At 33.0% G+C, this 17,211-nt stretch overlaps 1 protein-coding gene across 1 annotated transcript; it reads right to left on the bottom strand.

Annotated features, from left to right (window-relative positions):
• Positions 1-696: 696 nt before the first annotated feature.
• LOC107474847 (probable pectate lyase 8) lies at positions 697-6,467 on the bottom strand. Its single transcript, XM_016094484.3, has 7 exons — positions 6,224-6,467; positions 6,030-6,086; positions 5,450-5,518; positions 2,417-3,059; positions 2,207-2,310; positions 1,528-1,666; positions 697-1,440 (listed from the first exon to the last, which is right to left on the bottom strand). The coding sequence occupies exons 1-7, from the start codon at positions 6,304-6,306 to the stop codon at positions 1,219-1,221; spliced, it is 1,317 nt and encodes a 438-aa protein (XP_015949970.1). The 5' UTR covers positions 6,307-6,467; the 3' UTR covers positions 697-1,218.
• Between the last annotated feature and the right edge of the window lie 10,744 nt (positions 6,468-17,211).

Raw genomic sequence — 17,211 nt, 5'->3', positions numbered from 1 at the left:
AGAAGAGGAAGAGTGCGAATTTTGACGGTTTGCGTTTTGATTGAGGAAGAAGAGGAAGAGTGCGGCATAATGAACGCGTGCGTTGGACGCTCTATTTTAAAGGAGTGGTGCGCGCGTTTTTTCCTTGGACTTGGACCAACTTGTATAGCTTGTAAGACAAAAAGACTTATATGTGTAACAGGCTTCATTTGTTAAATGTTGATATTTTTGGGAACTAATAGAAAGATTAGTTTTGTGTATCTGTATCTATTATTTTGATGGTGCATGCTATGGTGCCTATATACATTTGCCTAACTTATTAAAAAGAGACAAAATAAATATTTAAATTAAAAATATAAAAATAAATATTTTTTTAATATTTAAAACTTACCATAAAAGGCAAATTCGGCAATTTCGGCACCAAAGTTATAGGCACCACAGAATTTGCCTATTTTGATATATAGTAAAAGGGTTTACTTCATTAGGTTCTGTAGATTTTTGTCTTTCCTATTGTGAATTTTTCACAATAAAAACTTCAATTTCTCTGGGCCCATATGATTTTTGACTTGGAATATTCCTATATTGTGTATTTAACTGGATTGGTTTGTGAAAATTTTATTTTGGTGCTTGTGCTTCGCTGTTAAACAAATAATTGTCTGAGCATTATTTTGCAATTAAAGATTTAACGGAAAAGCGCGAGTTTACGGCAGTAGGATATAAAAGGGATAAAATTCTGTAGACAAATGCAATAACTGTTCCAATAATACAAACTGTTTCCCCTTTCTGGCCCATTTTTGTTTGGGACAAATCACGAAGAGCATATAAAAACAGGGGCAAACAAAGGCCGAACTCTATGACGCTATATAACTGGGGGAAAAAAGAAACTACATAGTAAGACTAAGAGTAGAATATGATTTGACGATTTGTTTCCCCCTAATAGAAATTATAAGGGGTAAATGCTCTTTGCATAATTGAAGCCTTGTAAACGGCTTCTTTTAAGCAATTCACTGTTATCAATTTGATAACGGTCGACGTATGTGACAACATGTACAAATTTTTTTTTTTAATATGATATCTAACTTGGGGACGAGACACGACATACGGTGTCACCACAATTGCTGCAAACTCAATGGGATACATCTACAAGACTGTAACAAATGTAAAACAATGACGGGAGAAGAAGAATGAAAACTTTTCTTTCTTCCCAATGTTTTATATATCATCATCCTGTTTGGTATTTTAACACATGTAGCCCCTGCGGCAGCTAAGAACACCGGCGCCAGAGGTGAGGGTTCCGACCAAAGAAGAGGATTTGGCGGCAAGACTCGAGGCTCTGGCATAGCTTGACGCAGCTCCGGCTCCTGATGAAGTGAAATATGCTCCATTCAGAAGAAGGTCTCCCTCGGACCTCCAATTCCACCCTTTCCATATTGTTTCCCCTGTATCCACCCTCTTTGTCACCTGCATACATCGGTTTTTATACATTTTTAGAACATGATAAATTGCATCACCATTCACCGCACGAAACTTATTGTAATAAGATGTTACCTCCTTAGCAAAAGGGTTCTGAGGGGCAAGGTATCTGTTGCCCTGGCTGTTAATTGTGGGATCAGCACTGCCGCCAATTGCATACATCTCCCAGTGAGTATAGTCATTGTTTACTACGTGGAAATATCCATGTCTACACCTGCATTAACCATAGTACGTTTTCACTATTTAATATCCAATAACTCTATCTCTATTAACGTATTTCTTTTTGTCTTTTCTTGCTCTTTCGATCTAACTTTTTTTTTCCTTCTTTTTCTTTGCTTATAACAGTCACACACTCACCACTCACAGACACGGACCCGGATATGTACTTTATAAGGCTCACACATTTTTTTTTTTTACAAGATCCGAAAGATATAGCTAAAGGGATAATCATTCATTACCATTGTCTATTGCCTTTTAATGGCTTTCTTCTTTTCAGAAATGGACCTATATCCCATAGGAATAATCACTCATTACCATACGTCTTAGTGGGCCTATAAAGCCCTATAAAACTAATCATATACGGCCTAAATCCGACACAAATAATGGAATTCCCTTGACCAAAAACTATTAATTAACAAAAAATAATGGAAAGCCAGATCAATTGAAGTGACCTGAACATTAATAGCAACAATAACATCTTAGCTGTACTCATATAACAAAATGGAAAATTGTACGTTTGTTTATGTTATGTTACCTTGGCATTCTTTGGATTAGACCCTCCCCAAAATGGTTGTAGGCAATCGTTACTTGCATCTGCTTGTCCCGAACATAGGAGTCACTGTGTCCTAGTAGCATAACCTGTAACAAGAGTGTTCAATTTCGATGAACTCAATCACTTAGGCATTATTTATATTTTAAATAAAATATAAATAATGGAGCGCGAAGGGGAACATGGATTAAATACCTCATTATGGTGGGTAAAGTAATTGTTAGAAATAGTAATAGCAGTTGAACCCATGATGGCATCAATGAGTCCATCAGCACAATTGGACAGCGAGTTGTGGTCAATCCAAATGTGACTTGAACCAAAAATTGAGATTCCATCGCCATCAGCCATGGTCCTCCATCCATAATGACTCGGCGAGCTGCGAACCATGGCGTTCCCAGTTGGCTTGCAATCATGGATATGGAGGCCATGGATGATTACATTGGTGATGAACTGTAGTGTAAGGCAAGCACCATAAGCAATGTGAACATTGACACCACGAGCATCTATTGTCTTGAAGCTATTCATGAGGAGCTCTTGTTTCAAAGTAATGACCATGTCCCTCTTGAAGACTATCCACAATGGCCTGTCTTGGATAACAGCGTGGCGAAGAGTGCCGGGTTTGGGATTAACAGGGTCATCATCGCCAGGGTCAGTGACAACATAGTACCTTCCATCACGGCCTCCAATGGCATTGCGGCCAAAACCAATGCCACAATCTGCCAAGCGCTTTCGGTGGGCGAACCAGCGCTTGTCGCAGCGCCAGCAGTCGTCGATTGGGTTGCCAGATCCACATGAGAAGAAATTCAGATTCCTTCTTGCTGTATGGTTGCGAATGGTCCTGTTTTCACATTCATCACAGTAATTTTGTTAAATCAACTGCTAACTGACTACAATAATTTTGTGATAAATAACGTGGTAGGAATCAGTTCTTCATCAGAATCAGAATTGTTAATAATACAAGCCAAACTTTTCATTGCATTTATCATCTGGCGTTTGGAGTAACTTCCGTCTTGTTATGCAATTCACATTTTTTTATTCAATCATATGTGATATGTCACAGCATATTGTGATTTAATAGCAAAAGTTTGATTAGGAAAACAACAATTTCAGATGTTAAAGTTTAGTAGGTCATAGTTAGATGAAAATATATATAGAAATTTCAAATTATTAAAAGACTTGAATATCCTATAGACATATGGAAAGATAACTAATGGTTAACATGCACGTTACAAGAAAACCATGTGGAACTAATCATGTTTTGAGCTTTCGAATTTTGATTATAAAAATTTCCGACCGAGCTGAATGAGTGGGTCATGTGGGCACTGCAATTATTACTATGTATACGGATATACGGATAGGATGATACGATCCATACGGAAAATGGGGGTTGACATCTTCCCTAAATAATAATTTGTTCCTATTAGGACTTGGGGGTGTCGGTGTTAATGGCCAAAAAGTTCATTGAGGGTTATCACATTGAATAAGAGATATAATAATTGTGTCAGATATAACAGCTGCTAGATCAGCCAAAGCAAAACAATGTGTAGAAGATGCTCATGGCCAAACCAAGACCAGATCTAATGTTCAGTTTTGGAGCTTATGAATGTGGACAGGCTGGAGAAGGTAGCTCATTCATGTGGCATACCCCACCTTGTTGGATAATGCGGGAATCGCATAAGTTCCCAGAGTGTGATTCGATAACTATTAGAATATTATATATATATGGTATCTGTCATGCAGAGGATGACATACACACACGAGATTTTTCACTACTGATTTATGAACTTGGTAGGACCAAATAAATCATGTGCAAAAGATGAGACCATTACTGTATCCCATTGGTAATGAAGACTTTGAAGTAGTACTTCACTGATTAGAATCAATCTTTGAATTCCCTGCCAATTGGGCAATTTATTGTGCATATGCCTCTGTTCTATCGCGTTACCACTCACTGAATTCCCTAACCTTTTTTTGTGTGGTATTTTATTAATTGTTCCTAACTTTCACCTACTGTCGACCAATGAATGTGAGTAGGGAAGAAACTAAGGGACCACGAACTACGATTTTGTAAGGAGAAAGCTAGATCATTTGTAAGCATTAAAAACAAAATAGGATTTAAACAAAGCTAGAAAATGTGGATTTTAGGTTTTTGAGAAGGTGTTTAAACTTGGAATCAAGATTTGGATAAGGGGAAAGAAAAAGGAAGCAAAATATATGTTTAAGCAACAGAGCTGGATCTGGAGACATTAGCATGTGATGAAGCTGGCAAACAGAATATATAGCGAGTTCAGCTTTTCAAAGCGATATATCGTCTAGAAACAAGGAACATGGTGGATTGGTGGTTGATTTGTTAGAACTTAGAACCATTGAAGAGAGCTTGATATGATGAAAAACTAATTAAAGCAACAACAAAAAGAAAAGTATAGAGAAATTTGAAGATATATGGTGCCGTGGGTGAAAAGAAATAGCTGAAGGCCATTTAATACGGAATAAAATTGTACTTCTACTACATGCAAAACTTATGAATTTTAATTAAATAGGTCCTGGCCTCTCAGAATTCGAAGTTGCAACTAGGTGATGTTGCTGAAATGAACACTTTCTGTTAACGATGTTTGACTTTCCGGGTGGTATCTTAAGTGTTATGTTAATGAGGCATTAATTTTGGGTTTAAGCCCAAGAATGAAAAACAATAATAGAGTTAGCTTCATGACAAAGCAATAGGTTAAACAAAAGATGTAAAAAGCATAGCAGCTTTGAGTTAAACATTTTACCACAACTATAGGACTATAGGAGTGACCACCTTGACTGTACCTTCAATTCACTAGGCAGATGGCCACATAGAAGACACGTAAGGGACATTTATTACGATCAATTTTGTTGTTGCAAATTTGTGCTTGATCTTTTAAATATTTTTCCTAATTTTGTGCTGGATCTTGGATACTGTTGATAATTAGAACAAAGAAAATGCTGATTGCGAAACACTGGACATGTGAGTCCTTTTTCCTAAGCACAAGGACCAAAATAAACTAATACAGTGTGCACATGGCATTATGGCAATGGCATATGCTGTGAAAGATAAGAACCAATAATATATCTGGAAAAGTTTCAACAAATATATATAACTGGAAAAGTAAGTAAAATAAATATAATAAGTTTATATTTTATTTTTATATACACACATGCACGGAGAGATGGAGAGAGTGAGAGAGAGAGGGAGAGAGATATTACGTATCAACCATAGAAGCTATCTCCTCTGGATTATCAACGGCGTGCTCATTCATCAGAGTGTCACCCGACCTGAAAAATCGTAGAGAAATAAAACGAAAGGGAAAAAAATTAGCAGCTGAAATGACACAATTAACCTCCCTTTCCTGCAGTAACTTTATAATATATAAAATGTTATTGAAAAACAGGTAACAAATTGTACTTAAAACAAGAATAAAAAAGGTAAATAAAAGAAGATAGATGAGATAGTATTTTATAAAGAAAAAATGTGTGATCTGAATGTGAACGCTTTCATCGTGAGACTGAGACTGAATGGGAAACACAAATGAATAAACTAACGTAACAGGATTAACGGTTCGGATTTCCCAAGATCCGATCTCAATGGCTTAGAGATTTTCTCTGTGCTCAAGCTCCAACTTTTCCCAACCAAATCCAACGGTTCCAGCGCAGCACATTCGCGTTGAAACCGTTATGGTTACGGTTACTACTCCAACGGAAAATAAACGACGTCGTCAACGTCTAAAAGAAACCAGCTCGAAGCAGTAACAACTACTAGTGAAAACCGACACTGCTAAACACTAACCTCTCCACCATTGACGAGTTCTTCGAGCTCTGCAAGCTCCCCGTTCCTACATTGCCCCTGTTCCATTATCGAAGCACCGAAATTCAGAATTGAGACACACCGAAACTCACAAAGAGAGAAAAAATCTCTCGCCTTTGATCGTTTGCATCACAATTAAAGTAAAAAAGGATTTAAAAAATGAAAATTTCACGGACTCGTTAATTGAGGTAGCGCGGTAAGCTGAGAGCAGCGCCATGAGCAAAAGACAGAGCGTGAAGCCTTTCATAGAAACCTCCATTGATGCTTTTTTCTTCAACAATGGTAGCTTCGATCTTTTGAGTGTCGTGATGAGAAGTTTCAGGTATAAGAGGAGAAGAGAAAAGTAGTGGAGTTTGGGAGAGAAGGCAGAGAGAGTAGAGGGGTTTATATAGCGAATAGCATGGGAGGAGAAGAAGAAGAAGAACGTGGAGGAGTTGTGGGGCTAAAGTGTGCGCTGGCCGAACACAATAGTATATTGGAGGGTACTTAACCATGGTTAAGTTAGTAAAGGCATTTTCAAACAACCAGGTTTAGAGTTTAACCATCTTAAACGGTTAAAACCACCTCCAATCCTAACCGTCATTAACTGCTTTTACTCTCTCTCTTTCTCTCTCCGACGTGGCATGCGCTTCCTCGGTCACTCGCTCCTTCTCTCTTTCGGAGGAAAAATGGAAAATACTCTCCTTTCATAGGATGGGACCACTTAGCTTATTGTTTCCAATGGAGCCATTAATGTATGTATATACTTTTTAATATTTTGTTAAAAAAAAAAAGGAGAATATATCTAGATTGTAAATTAGAATGTACCAAAAGAAAAGTTTGTAAACTAGTCCATTGATTAATTTGCCTATCATCACTTTATTTTTCTTATGTTCCAAGATTCAATTCCATTTCCAAAGAGGTGATCTAGGTGGTGTTTCGATTAAAGAAAAAAAAATCGTACATAAATTTGTTTGGTAAAGCCAAGAAAAAAATTTTGTCCTATATACTTCAATGTGAATGACTGAATGCTAATGTAGTAATCCCTATAAAACATGATTTATTATTAGATACAATAATTAATGTAACAGGACTTTATTTTTTTTTTGGTAAAATATTAAATTTGGTCTTTAAAGTTTAGAGTGTTTTATTTGAATTTAAAAAAGTTTTATTTAATTTTAATGTAGTTTCATTATGAGGTCAAAGTTAAATAATTAAGAAAATGTCCTATATTTCGTTAATTATTTAACTTTAACTTTACAGTGGGACTACATAGAAACTAAATGAAACTTTTTTAGATTCAAATATGACATTTTAAATCTTAAGGACCAAGAGTCACAAAAAAAAATCTTAAGGACCAAAACAAGATTACGCCCAAACGTAGAAGACCAATTTAGTAGTTTATCCTAATTTTTTTTTTATAAAAATATATAAGTAGTACATTTAAAAATAAAAAAAGTTATTCTATATAAATATTAGATTACTTTTAAAATTTCAATTATTCATATAAGATATAATAAAATAAAAATTTAATATTTATCTAATTGATAAGGAATATAGTGTAAGTATTCAAAAATCTACCACACTAGTGTGAAAAATGGATAAAATATCCTTGTAACTATTTTTATCGTCACTTTTCATATCCAAATGGTGCTGGTTAATGGGGTCCAGCAAACTCCGGTTAAAAACGGTATTTTCACTGTTATTTCATCGTAAAATATCTAAATAACTATAAATACATTTTTATTTTTGTCTACCTTTATCTGGAACATTTTATTCCAATTTTTTTTATCCGTGACTGTCACTCTGAGAGATATACAACAAAACTATTTTAATAGAAATTGGATTTTTTTTCTATAAATAAATGACCCGCAAATGTTTTTTAATTATAGATAATTTTAGGTTAAAATTTGCTCTGGTATGGTATAGTAGTAAATCAATACGTATTACCATGGTAAAAATATGGATAAACAAAAATAGTTTATTTTGTTTTGTTGAAAAATAAATATGTGTCGGTACAATAAAAATAATATGGCTTAATTAAAATTTGACATGTGGTCGATTCAGTGACGATCCGAAAATTTTAAACAATGGAGGAAAACGTGTAACATAAAAACAAAAATATTTTTTTATAAGTTATGTACGATAAATTGTATTTTAGAAAAAAAATATACACCAAATCTCTCATATCCACATTGTATATTTTATAAATTATTTAATAATTATTCAATTATTTAATAAAAATAGACCAAAAATTAATTTTAAATAATAATAATAATAAATTTAGTTACTTAGATAAAATAAAAGTACAAAATGTGTTATTGTTTCAATTTATATTTGAAAACTAATTATCAAAATACATGTCTAATAAAAATTCTTTAATTTATTAGTAAATATTAAAATTGAGTAGAAAAAAATTTAAAGATATAAACTTTAATTAAATAAATTTATTAAGGAAATAATGTTATAATAATATTTTGTTTTTTATTAAATTAATTTAATATAAATTTTTATCTTATATTTTTATATATAAATTAGAGTATAATTTTGATGTATATTATAATGTAAAATAGTTTACATAATTATCCAATTATGTTTATTTTCTTTGCATGATCATTCACACATGCAAATACAATTAATGTAAAAGTAGTTAATTTTTATATAGTATTACGTAATTAAATACATGTGTACAATTATTTTATACTAACAGTATATCAAATTTTAATTCTAAAAATTAAAAGATATATATAAAATAAATATTTTAATACAAAATTTAAAAGTTATTTTTTTAATGTGGGGACGAATATAATTTTTTAATGGAACACATATATATATTTATACATATATTTTCTTATATTTTTTTAAAATATTAATGGGAGTACTTGCCTCCACAAATTAAAAATAAATCCGTCTCAATGACACAAGTCAGCAATTATTTTTTATTTTTTTATTTTTAGGACATGTTATATATTGTTTATATGAAATTCTCCTTCCAATTAGCTACAGAAAGACAAAATATTATTTTTGTAATATTTTACCATAAAATTTTATATTTAAGTCATAAATTAAAGATGATGAGACATTATGACACCTAAAATCAAAAAATATATATACATGTTCAAAAGAGATATAATACACTAGGAGTTTATGAAAAAAGGATAACAAAGACAACAACTGTATCTTTCACAATGTAATAAAAAAAACGTATAAACACATGTACAAAGAGATACAAAAATATATATAGGATTTAGAATATAATTATATAAATAGTATTAGTCTCAACCTACGAAGAAAAAACTGGCTAAACAATATTATAAACAAAAATATATCAAAAATACATTCTGTTTCTCCATACAACAAAACCTCTAAGAAGAATTTACAAATACGTGTTTAAAAGTGGAGAATGTATATTCTGTTGGGAATACGTAGTATGACCACAATCCAATCAATTATGTGTCAAATAATTTGTTATTGTTATTATATTAAAATATTAATATAAAAAGGCCCTTGATTAAATTTATAAATTTATCATTGTGATAGTGATCATAATATTGAGAGATGAATATTTTATAATTTAATCTAAATTGTTCTTGGTCATAGGATTATCAAAAAGGATATTATTATAATCCGAAAAGATCAATATATATATAATGGTCTTTATTGGATAAAGATTAATAGATCTCATTTATTAAATTATATATATATATGCCAAGAGTAGAGGAAAGAAAGAGGAAAAGAAAATAAAACACAAGAGTTTTATGCTTTTACCTCTACATACATAAACGTATGTGAGCCTAATTCTTGGAAAAGAATTTTATGGCGTGCAAAGAGTTACAAGATTTCTCAATTTAGATCAGATGTCCATTGATCAAGGAGTTGACAGCAAAGGTTGGTCTCGGCGGGGATACGCATAGCGCCTTCGTACCATCGAAGGAAAAAGTGATTTTTAATAGCCTACACAGGTATTTAGATCTGATCTAAAATATTATATTATTAGAATAAAATTTAAGTACAAAATAGATCTTTAGAATTACCTTCTTTTCTTCTGCTGCGTGTTATGAACACATGTTTAAATCCTTCATACACTAAGTACAAAATAAAACTCGAAAAGCAGTCTTCGCTTTCCAAGAGAAATCCAGCACGCTCAGTGAAGTGCATCACGTCTTATATCTAAAAATTCAACAAAATTTCATAATGGATGAGAATTCGAAGGTTTCCAATAGGGTATTGATTCCAAATAGAGACTATGTAAAAAGCAATGAATTCGCTAGACAATCCTGAACTCCAATCAACATAAGATTCAAGCCTAGGGTCCTTTCTGATCCAAACAGAGTAATCAAACAAAATCTCAGCTATATCAGTGATCTCAGATTCTCACTTTTCTCAATTTAAGTTGTAAGTTCTCTCAATCTTATAATGGTTCAAAATTCAGTAATTCAGGATTCATTAATTTGTTTAGTAGTCATAACAAACACAAGTAACTAAGAGTCAAGCACAACCAGAAGCATTTACAGCAAGTAAGGCAAATAACAGTTAAACAGAAATAATCACATAGGCAAAACAAATACAGTATGCACACTTAAGAAATTTCACATAGATTCAAATGATGCATGCCTATCCTACTGGCCATGAGCTTACGCGCTAGTTATTCTACCAAAACTCGACACATTCGGTAGCTGACCCGGCGATTATTTTGTCAGAATTCGACACATCTGGTAGCTGACCCAGATATCATCTCTCTATTCTACATTCTCATTAAGAACTTGTTTTCTCCCATATATAAAAAATATAGTCTCGCCGGGTGAGTATCCTGTACACCTTGCAGGTGAGTGTCCTGTATATCTCGCAAGGTGAGTGTTCTGTACACCTCATAAACAGAGAGAATGTAGGCATGGATGAGACTACCGTCCCCACATCACATTGCAACAACAAACAAGTGAGATGAAACCTCCGTCCTTGCATGGTGTAGGTGCCAATACAAATACGCAAGCAAGACGAACCCACGACTTTGCCTAGCAAGTGGGACGAATCCTCGACCTTGCCAAAATAATCATAATCATGGTCTTTAATCAATTTCACCAGTCATTAGATTCATTAATTTCTATTTGTTTGTCAATTCATTAATTTAATTATCTCATGAGTGAAACAATGCTACCGTCCTCACTATAGGCGGGACAAAGTCACCACCTCCACAAAGCAATAACGCACTAGACAAGCGGGATGATACTACCGTCTTCGCCAATCCGGTCACTCAGACCATAATTTATCATTGTCATTGACTTAAATTAGTTTTATAAGTTATTATGTTCTTTATCCCCAATTCTTTATTAAGTAATCAGCTTTATTTTCTCATAAGCAGGATAACAACACCGTCCTCACTGGAGGCGGGACAAGGTCACCATCCCCACTTAAATTGGAGCATGTGGGACAAGTCACAATCCTTGCATCTTACCCAGGAAATTAATCACTTATCATTAATTTTAATTAATTTCACAAATTATTAGGTGTATTAACCCCAATTCGTTGTCAATTTATCGCGTTTAAATTCATTAATTCCCAATCTTTTATCAAATTGTCAATTTCATTAACACGTGAGCGGAATATTACCACCGTCCTCATTGCGGTGGGATAAAATCACCATCTCCACAATAATTTCATCTGGTTTACCAAGTTGTTATCCGGAAATTAACCAGTTCATCTCATTATATCACTTTTCAGTGTATTAAAAACTTAATTATTGGTTACTCTCTACAGAAGTTAGAGGAGTTTATAAACAGACTAGGGAGGCTAAATACATAAAAACAAAATTTTCAAAAAATTAGCACAATTGTGGCATGCGTACGCACGATTTCAATTCGGGTTGGGACATCATGCGTATGCATTTCAATTATATTTTCATTTCATGGGTACGCATGCCCTATACATACGTGCAAGGTCATTTTCATTCATCTCTGTTTTACAATTCATGCATACGCATGACGCATATGTACGTGCAATTTCAATTTCATGCGTATACATGATAAGTGCGTACGAATAGATTCAATTTTGCTAAAAATTTTGCAACTCTGCATAATTCAATTTTTTACCCTTAAGTTTAAACATCAATAACTTTTGTTACATTTATCAGTTTCCATATATTTTTAGACTATTTTAAAGATCTTTTCACTAGCTTTAATTTAAAGTAGATTTCACGTAAATCTAAACTACGAATGCCAAGTTATGACCCGTTGAAGTTCGTTAAAATTCTGTTTTTACCAATTTTACACAAATGTTCATTTTTACCAATTCACATTCCAATTCAGTTCTAAACCATCCCAAAGCCATTTATGAGCATCCTCAACATACATCTATCAATTCTCTATCCTTCCTAACCAATTCAAGACCTAACAATTCTCTATCCTTCCTAACCATACCATATTTCAAACAAACTAACAATCAATTATCCAATTTACTCTTATCAATTCAACAATGTATCAGACGTGGCAACGCCACTGCTTACCTCAACTTACTAAGTAGGGACATACCTCACCTTATCACGACTTTCGGACCAATTTTCATGTCAATTACCATATTAGGCACTCATACCACAATCTCATGTTCAAACTCATTCACAAATAAGCATTCATATTATTCAACAACAAATACAACTCATAATTCACAACCAATTAATCATAACAACTACCATTTTCATTCAGTATTATCCTAAGGATAATTAACCTAGATTTTTACATAATGTTGCCCAATGTCTATCCAAAATTAAGATCCATACATTCGTTAACGACGGTCTCAACCTTAAAAAAAAAAATCTCTTCTCCGGCATTTCCAACGTCAACCGGTCTAAGTCCCACCAAAATCCTTACCAATGTGATCCTCAACTCAATTTCGCACCGATCCCACGCCAAGCAAATCTGCTCCACGCCAAATTCAAGCCAAATAACTCATAATTCATCTAATCACATAAATCTTCTCATAATTCAAGTCTAGGTTTTCGCATATAGTGGAAAAATTTGGGAATTTGAGATTCTTTATCTCATCTCACATAACCTTGAGTTGAAACTCTATTAGAATTTGATGTGATTTCATCGAGTCTAGGATCGGGTAAGTGTCTCAAAAATAGATCCAATCATTATTTCGGACTGAGTCAAGATGAACCCGACTTCACCCGATCCATGTGCACCCTAAGAGAACTAAAAAAGATATATACATGTCTTAAATTAATTTCAAGATTATGTGACATTAATTATAAGCTTATTATTTTATTTTTAATCACACTTGTTGAATTAGAAAATAGATTAAAGAAGCACCAAATTAGAATTTATAGACAAATTTAAGTTCAAATATGGATATTAACTTTTTGGTAACAAGTTTTTTCTTTATAAATAAGTTTATCATAAATAAATTTCTTTATAAAATATTGTTAAACCTTTAAAGACCCGACTTTCACCCGATTTGGATTCGGTATAGTTGCGGCTCAAAAATGTTAAGTTTCATCGGGTTTAGAATCGAGTTAGGTTCTAAAAAATTGACCCAGTGTATATTTAGGGTCAAGTCTGAGTAAGGACAAACTCGATTTCACCTGACCCATGAATACCTCTATCTCTTGGAATTGACAAATAGGGGTGTGCATGGGTCGGGTGAAACCGGGTTTGATGTGACCCAGACCCGGCCCAAAATATATATCGGGTCTATTTATTAGACCCGAACCCGATCCTAGACCCGATGAAACCTATACACTTTCGAGCCAAGATTATACCGGGTGAAAATCGGGTCGTTAACGTTACATTATCTTGCTACCTTCTTATAAGTTATCATGTGAAAATATCCAAATTTTCAAAACTTCAACCATTATTTGACATGGTAAAGTTCACTTAAAAAATATAACAAGAACCAACTCTTCTCTAAAGTTAAAGTATAACCATAATCAATACTAATATTGTCTAATAACACCAAATATTTAAATCAATACAAATAACACAATATTATGCATTAATTAGTCTAAAATTATTATGCATTTTAAACATAAAACATTAACTTATAATCTTATAATAACTAATAACACAAAATATTAAGATTTACAATACTTAAATTTCACACAAGAATAGTCATCATCCATCACTAATAACACAAAATATTAATTGTGTATAATGACCGGGCCATCGGGCCGATTTCGGGTGAATCGAGGCATGGTTCGGATCCGACCCGAAATAATGACCGGGTCTATTTTTGAGACCCTTACCCGATCCTAGACCCGATGAAATCACACCAATTAACCCCTAAAGTGTTTGCGACCGGGTCGGATCTTCGGGCCGGGCCGGGCTATGCACACCCCTATTGACAAATGTGGCTGAAATAAGGGTTGGGGGTGTTAGTGTGTGGGTTTGGGCCTTGGGCCCAAGTGAGACCCAATCTTAACCTTTGAAATAAGTGTTCGAGTTTATGTTCTAAATATTTTTCTTTGTCATTTTTACAGTGTTAGCTTTTCTCACTCAAAGTATTAGATAGATTTAAGCCGGTACAGTTAATTTAAACGCCGATACATATTTCTCCGCAATTGGTTATATTTTTTTTGCATTCAATTTTATTTTCTAAATTAAAATTATCACAAAAAATTTTTCCGAATTATAAATTGATGAGTTTGGAAAACTCTAAATTAATATTGGTGATGACTAAACATTATTAAAATAATTAATTACAAAATTATTAATTTGATCTTTATGTAATATATATTGATTAATAATTTTGTTGCAGGTTTTATATATTGGGCCGGAAAAACAAAATGTTATCACAACTGAGCCCATATTTATTTTTGATGAAAGCTTCCTGTGTTTGATCCGAAACCAAACTTACCAGGAAAGCAAATGCTTTTAGTGGGCTAAAATTCAGTAAGCCCAGTGTGTTTTAAGGCATGCTATGATCTGAGAAGAAAATGATATTGGGCCAAAAATGAAATCTATTGCTACCAAGCCCAATGTTGATGAATGTTTCCCTGCCTTATTCGAATCCATGAAGCAAATAAAATGCCTAAATGCTTCCAACGGATTCCACTTCATTATTTTGAAGGATTTCAAATTTAATTAATGCATTGGAAACATAAGAAAGAGAGAGAAGATTGATTTGATGGCTATTATGACACTACACGCTACTCAACAAAGGGAAGTGGGAAACTTGAATTCACTTTTACTCTCTCTCTTTGTTCATTGATTATTGTTCAAATCCATTGAATATTTTCTCTCTTCTCTCTCATCTCTTTCTTCTTCCTTCTTCGGTTATTAACCAGGAATCCATGGAAGCTACTTGGAGCTACCGAAAGGAAAGGAAAGCATGCATCAAGACCATCAAGCTAATGATGGCAAGAAAACATACTAAAATAAAAATGAGCTGTGGCTGAGATATTCACCAAATATGGTTAGATTTGGTGAGGTTATCTTGAACTTTTCATGCTAAAAAATGGACAATGAAGATTCGGCCAGCAAGGAAGATCTTGGAGGCGTGGCTTGTCTTTGATTCTGCTCAACCACCACAGGGAGTAGCTAGAGTGGCGAAGTGATGGTTGAAGGCAGAGATTGAAGCAGATGAAGTCATCATCATCATGAAGCATCAAGGGCCAGAAATCCATCTTGGAGAGGAAGCCAAGGATGGAGTGCTCGGATTGATGAAGAGTGATGACCAAGGAAGGACTAGAGGTATTTGCATGTTGGTTTTTGCATGAGTTACCTCTTCTCTCTCTGTGGCCGAACTGGTTTTGTTGTGAAGGAAAAGAAGCTGAGCTCAGGTTTGTGTTTCAACTGTGAAGGCTTCACTTCTCTATAAAAGAAGTGAACAGTCATGGTTTGAAGCAAGGAGTTAGGAGTAAGCAGTGAGAGTGCAAGGCACAGTATTTTTCTGTTTAATTTTGTCATGTCTTGAGTCTCATGGAAAAAGGCAAACAGTGAGGTTTGTATGAAAAAGCCATAGAGCGGAAAAAGGCAGAGAGTGCAAAATTAAAAGAAAAAGCCATAGATGTCTTAGAGTTCCTTTGTACATATGTGTTGTGTTTCATGATTCTGTGGGAATCCCCTTGTAAGTTGGGTTAGCACTTTACAATTTGTAATCTGGATGATTATAGTAAAATTCCATCATTGTTGTGATGGAGACTGGATGTAGGCTGCACTGCACTTAGCAGCTGAACCAGGATATATCTGGGTGTAATCTTCTCTCTCTCTTCCTACTTCAATTCTGTTTTTACTGTTCAGATGAAAAATAAAAAATGTCTCGTGTCAAGTGACGAGACAAAATGAAAATATCTCGTGGCTAGGGACGAGCTAAAAATAGAAAAGTTTCTTCAAAGTCCAGCAAGTGTTAGCAAGCGAAAAAGGGGCTAAGATTCAACCCCCCTTCTCTTAGCCACTGAAACCATCATAAATATTAAATTCATAATCTTTTTACTCTCATTTAATTTATTTATTAATTATTTAACATTTTAACTTAATTTTTACAGTTTTTATTAATGTTGTTTAGACTAAAATATCTATTTTTATTATTGTAACAAAAATTACCTTTTAGAACTAATTTAAAAAAAGAAAATAAAATACCATTTTTAGATTGAAAATTTTTAATTGTAGTAGGAATTAAATTTTGAATTTAATTTTAAAAAACTAAAATATCCATAAATTCATTTTAAAAGACTAAAATAAATTTTTAGCATTAATTTTAAAAGAATAAAATACTTTTATAATTAAATTATAATAGACTAAATACATTTTTAGTAGTACTTTTAAAAAGGTTAAAAAATATTATAATAATATTAACAAATATTGATGATTGGTTGTATTATTAGAAATTAAAAGTTAAAAATTTGAATTAAAAATTAAAAAGACTAATATAGTAGCCTTTCTAGTTAAGTTTTAAAAGGGTAAAATAATTTTTTTGGGATTAATCTAAAAAAAAGACTAGAATACTCCTTTAAAGTTAAAGTTGTTTAATTGTATTCAAAATGATATATTTAAACTTTTAAAAAGACTAATATACTTGTAAAATTTATTTTAAGAGAGTATAATATCTTTGTAACACTAATTTTAAAATGGAGAACAAATAAGCTTCAGTTTCTATTGAATTATTGGAGACAGGGAAAATATGAACGGATAGGGTTTCTATTTTTTGTGGTTTTTGGATTAATATTAATTTGATTTTAATGTTTGATAAGCAT

Source organism: Arachis duranensis, chromosome 2, assembly GCF_000817695.3.
Source record: "Arachis duranensis cultivar V14167 chromosome 2, aradu.V14167.gnm2.J7QH, whole genome shotgun sequence".
Lineage (NCBI taxonomy): Eukaryota > Viridiplantae > Streptophyta > Magnoliopsida > Fabales > Fabaceae > Arachis > Arachis duranensis.
Note: the sequence above shows the minus strand (reverse complement) of the source record. Positions and strands in the feature narration are given on the sequence as shown.

Excerpts from the sequence above, each read along its gene's own strand:
- LOC107474847 (XM_016094484.3), bottom strand. The coding sequence starts at position 6,306 with ATGGAGGTTTCTATGAAAGGCTTCACGCTCTGTCTTTTGCTCATGGCG. Across the intron at positions 6,087-6,223 it reads CGCGCTACCTCAATTAACGA|GGGCAATGTAGGAACGGGGA; the intron begins GTCCGTGAAATT and ends ATAATGGAACAG. Across the intron at positions 1,441-1,527 it reads AGAACCCTTTTGCTAAGGAG|GTGACAAAGAGGGTGGATAC; the intron begins GTAACATCTTAT and ends CGATGTATGCAG.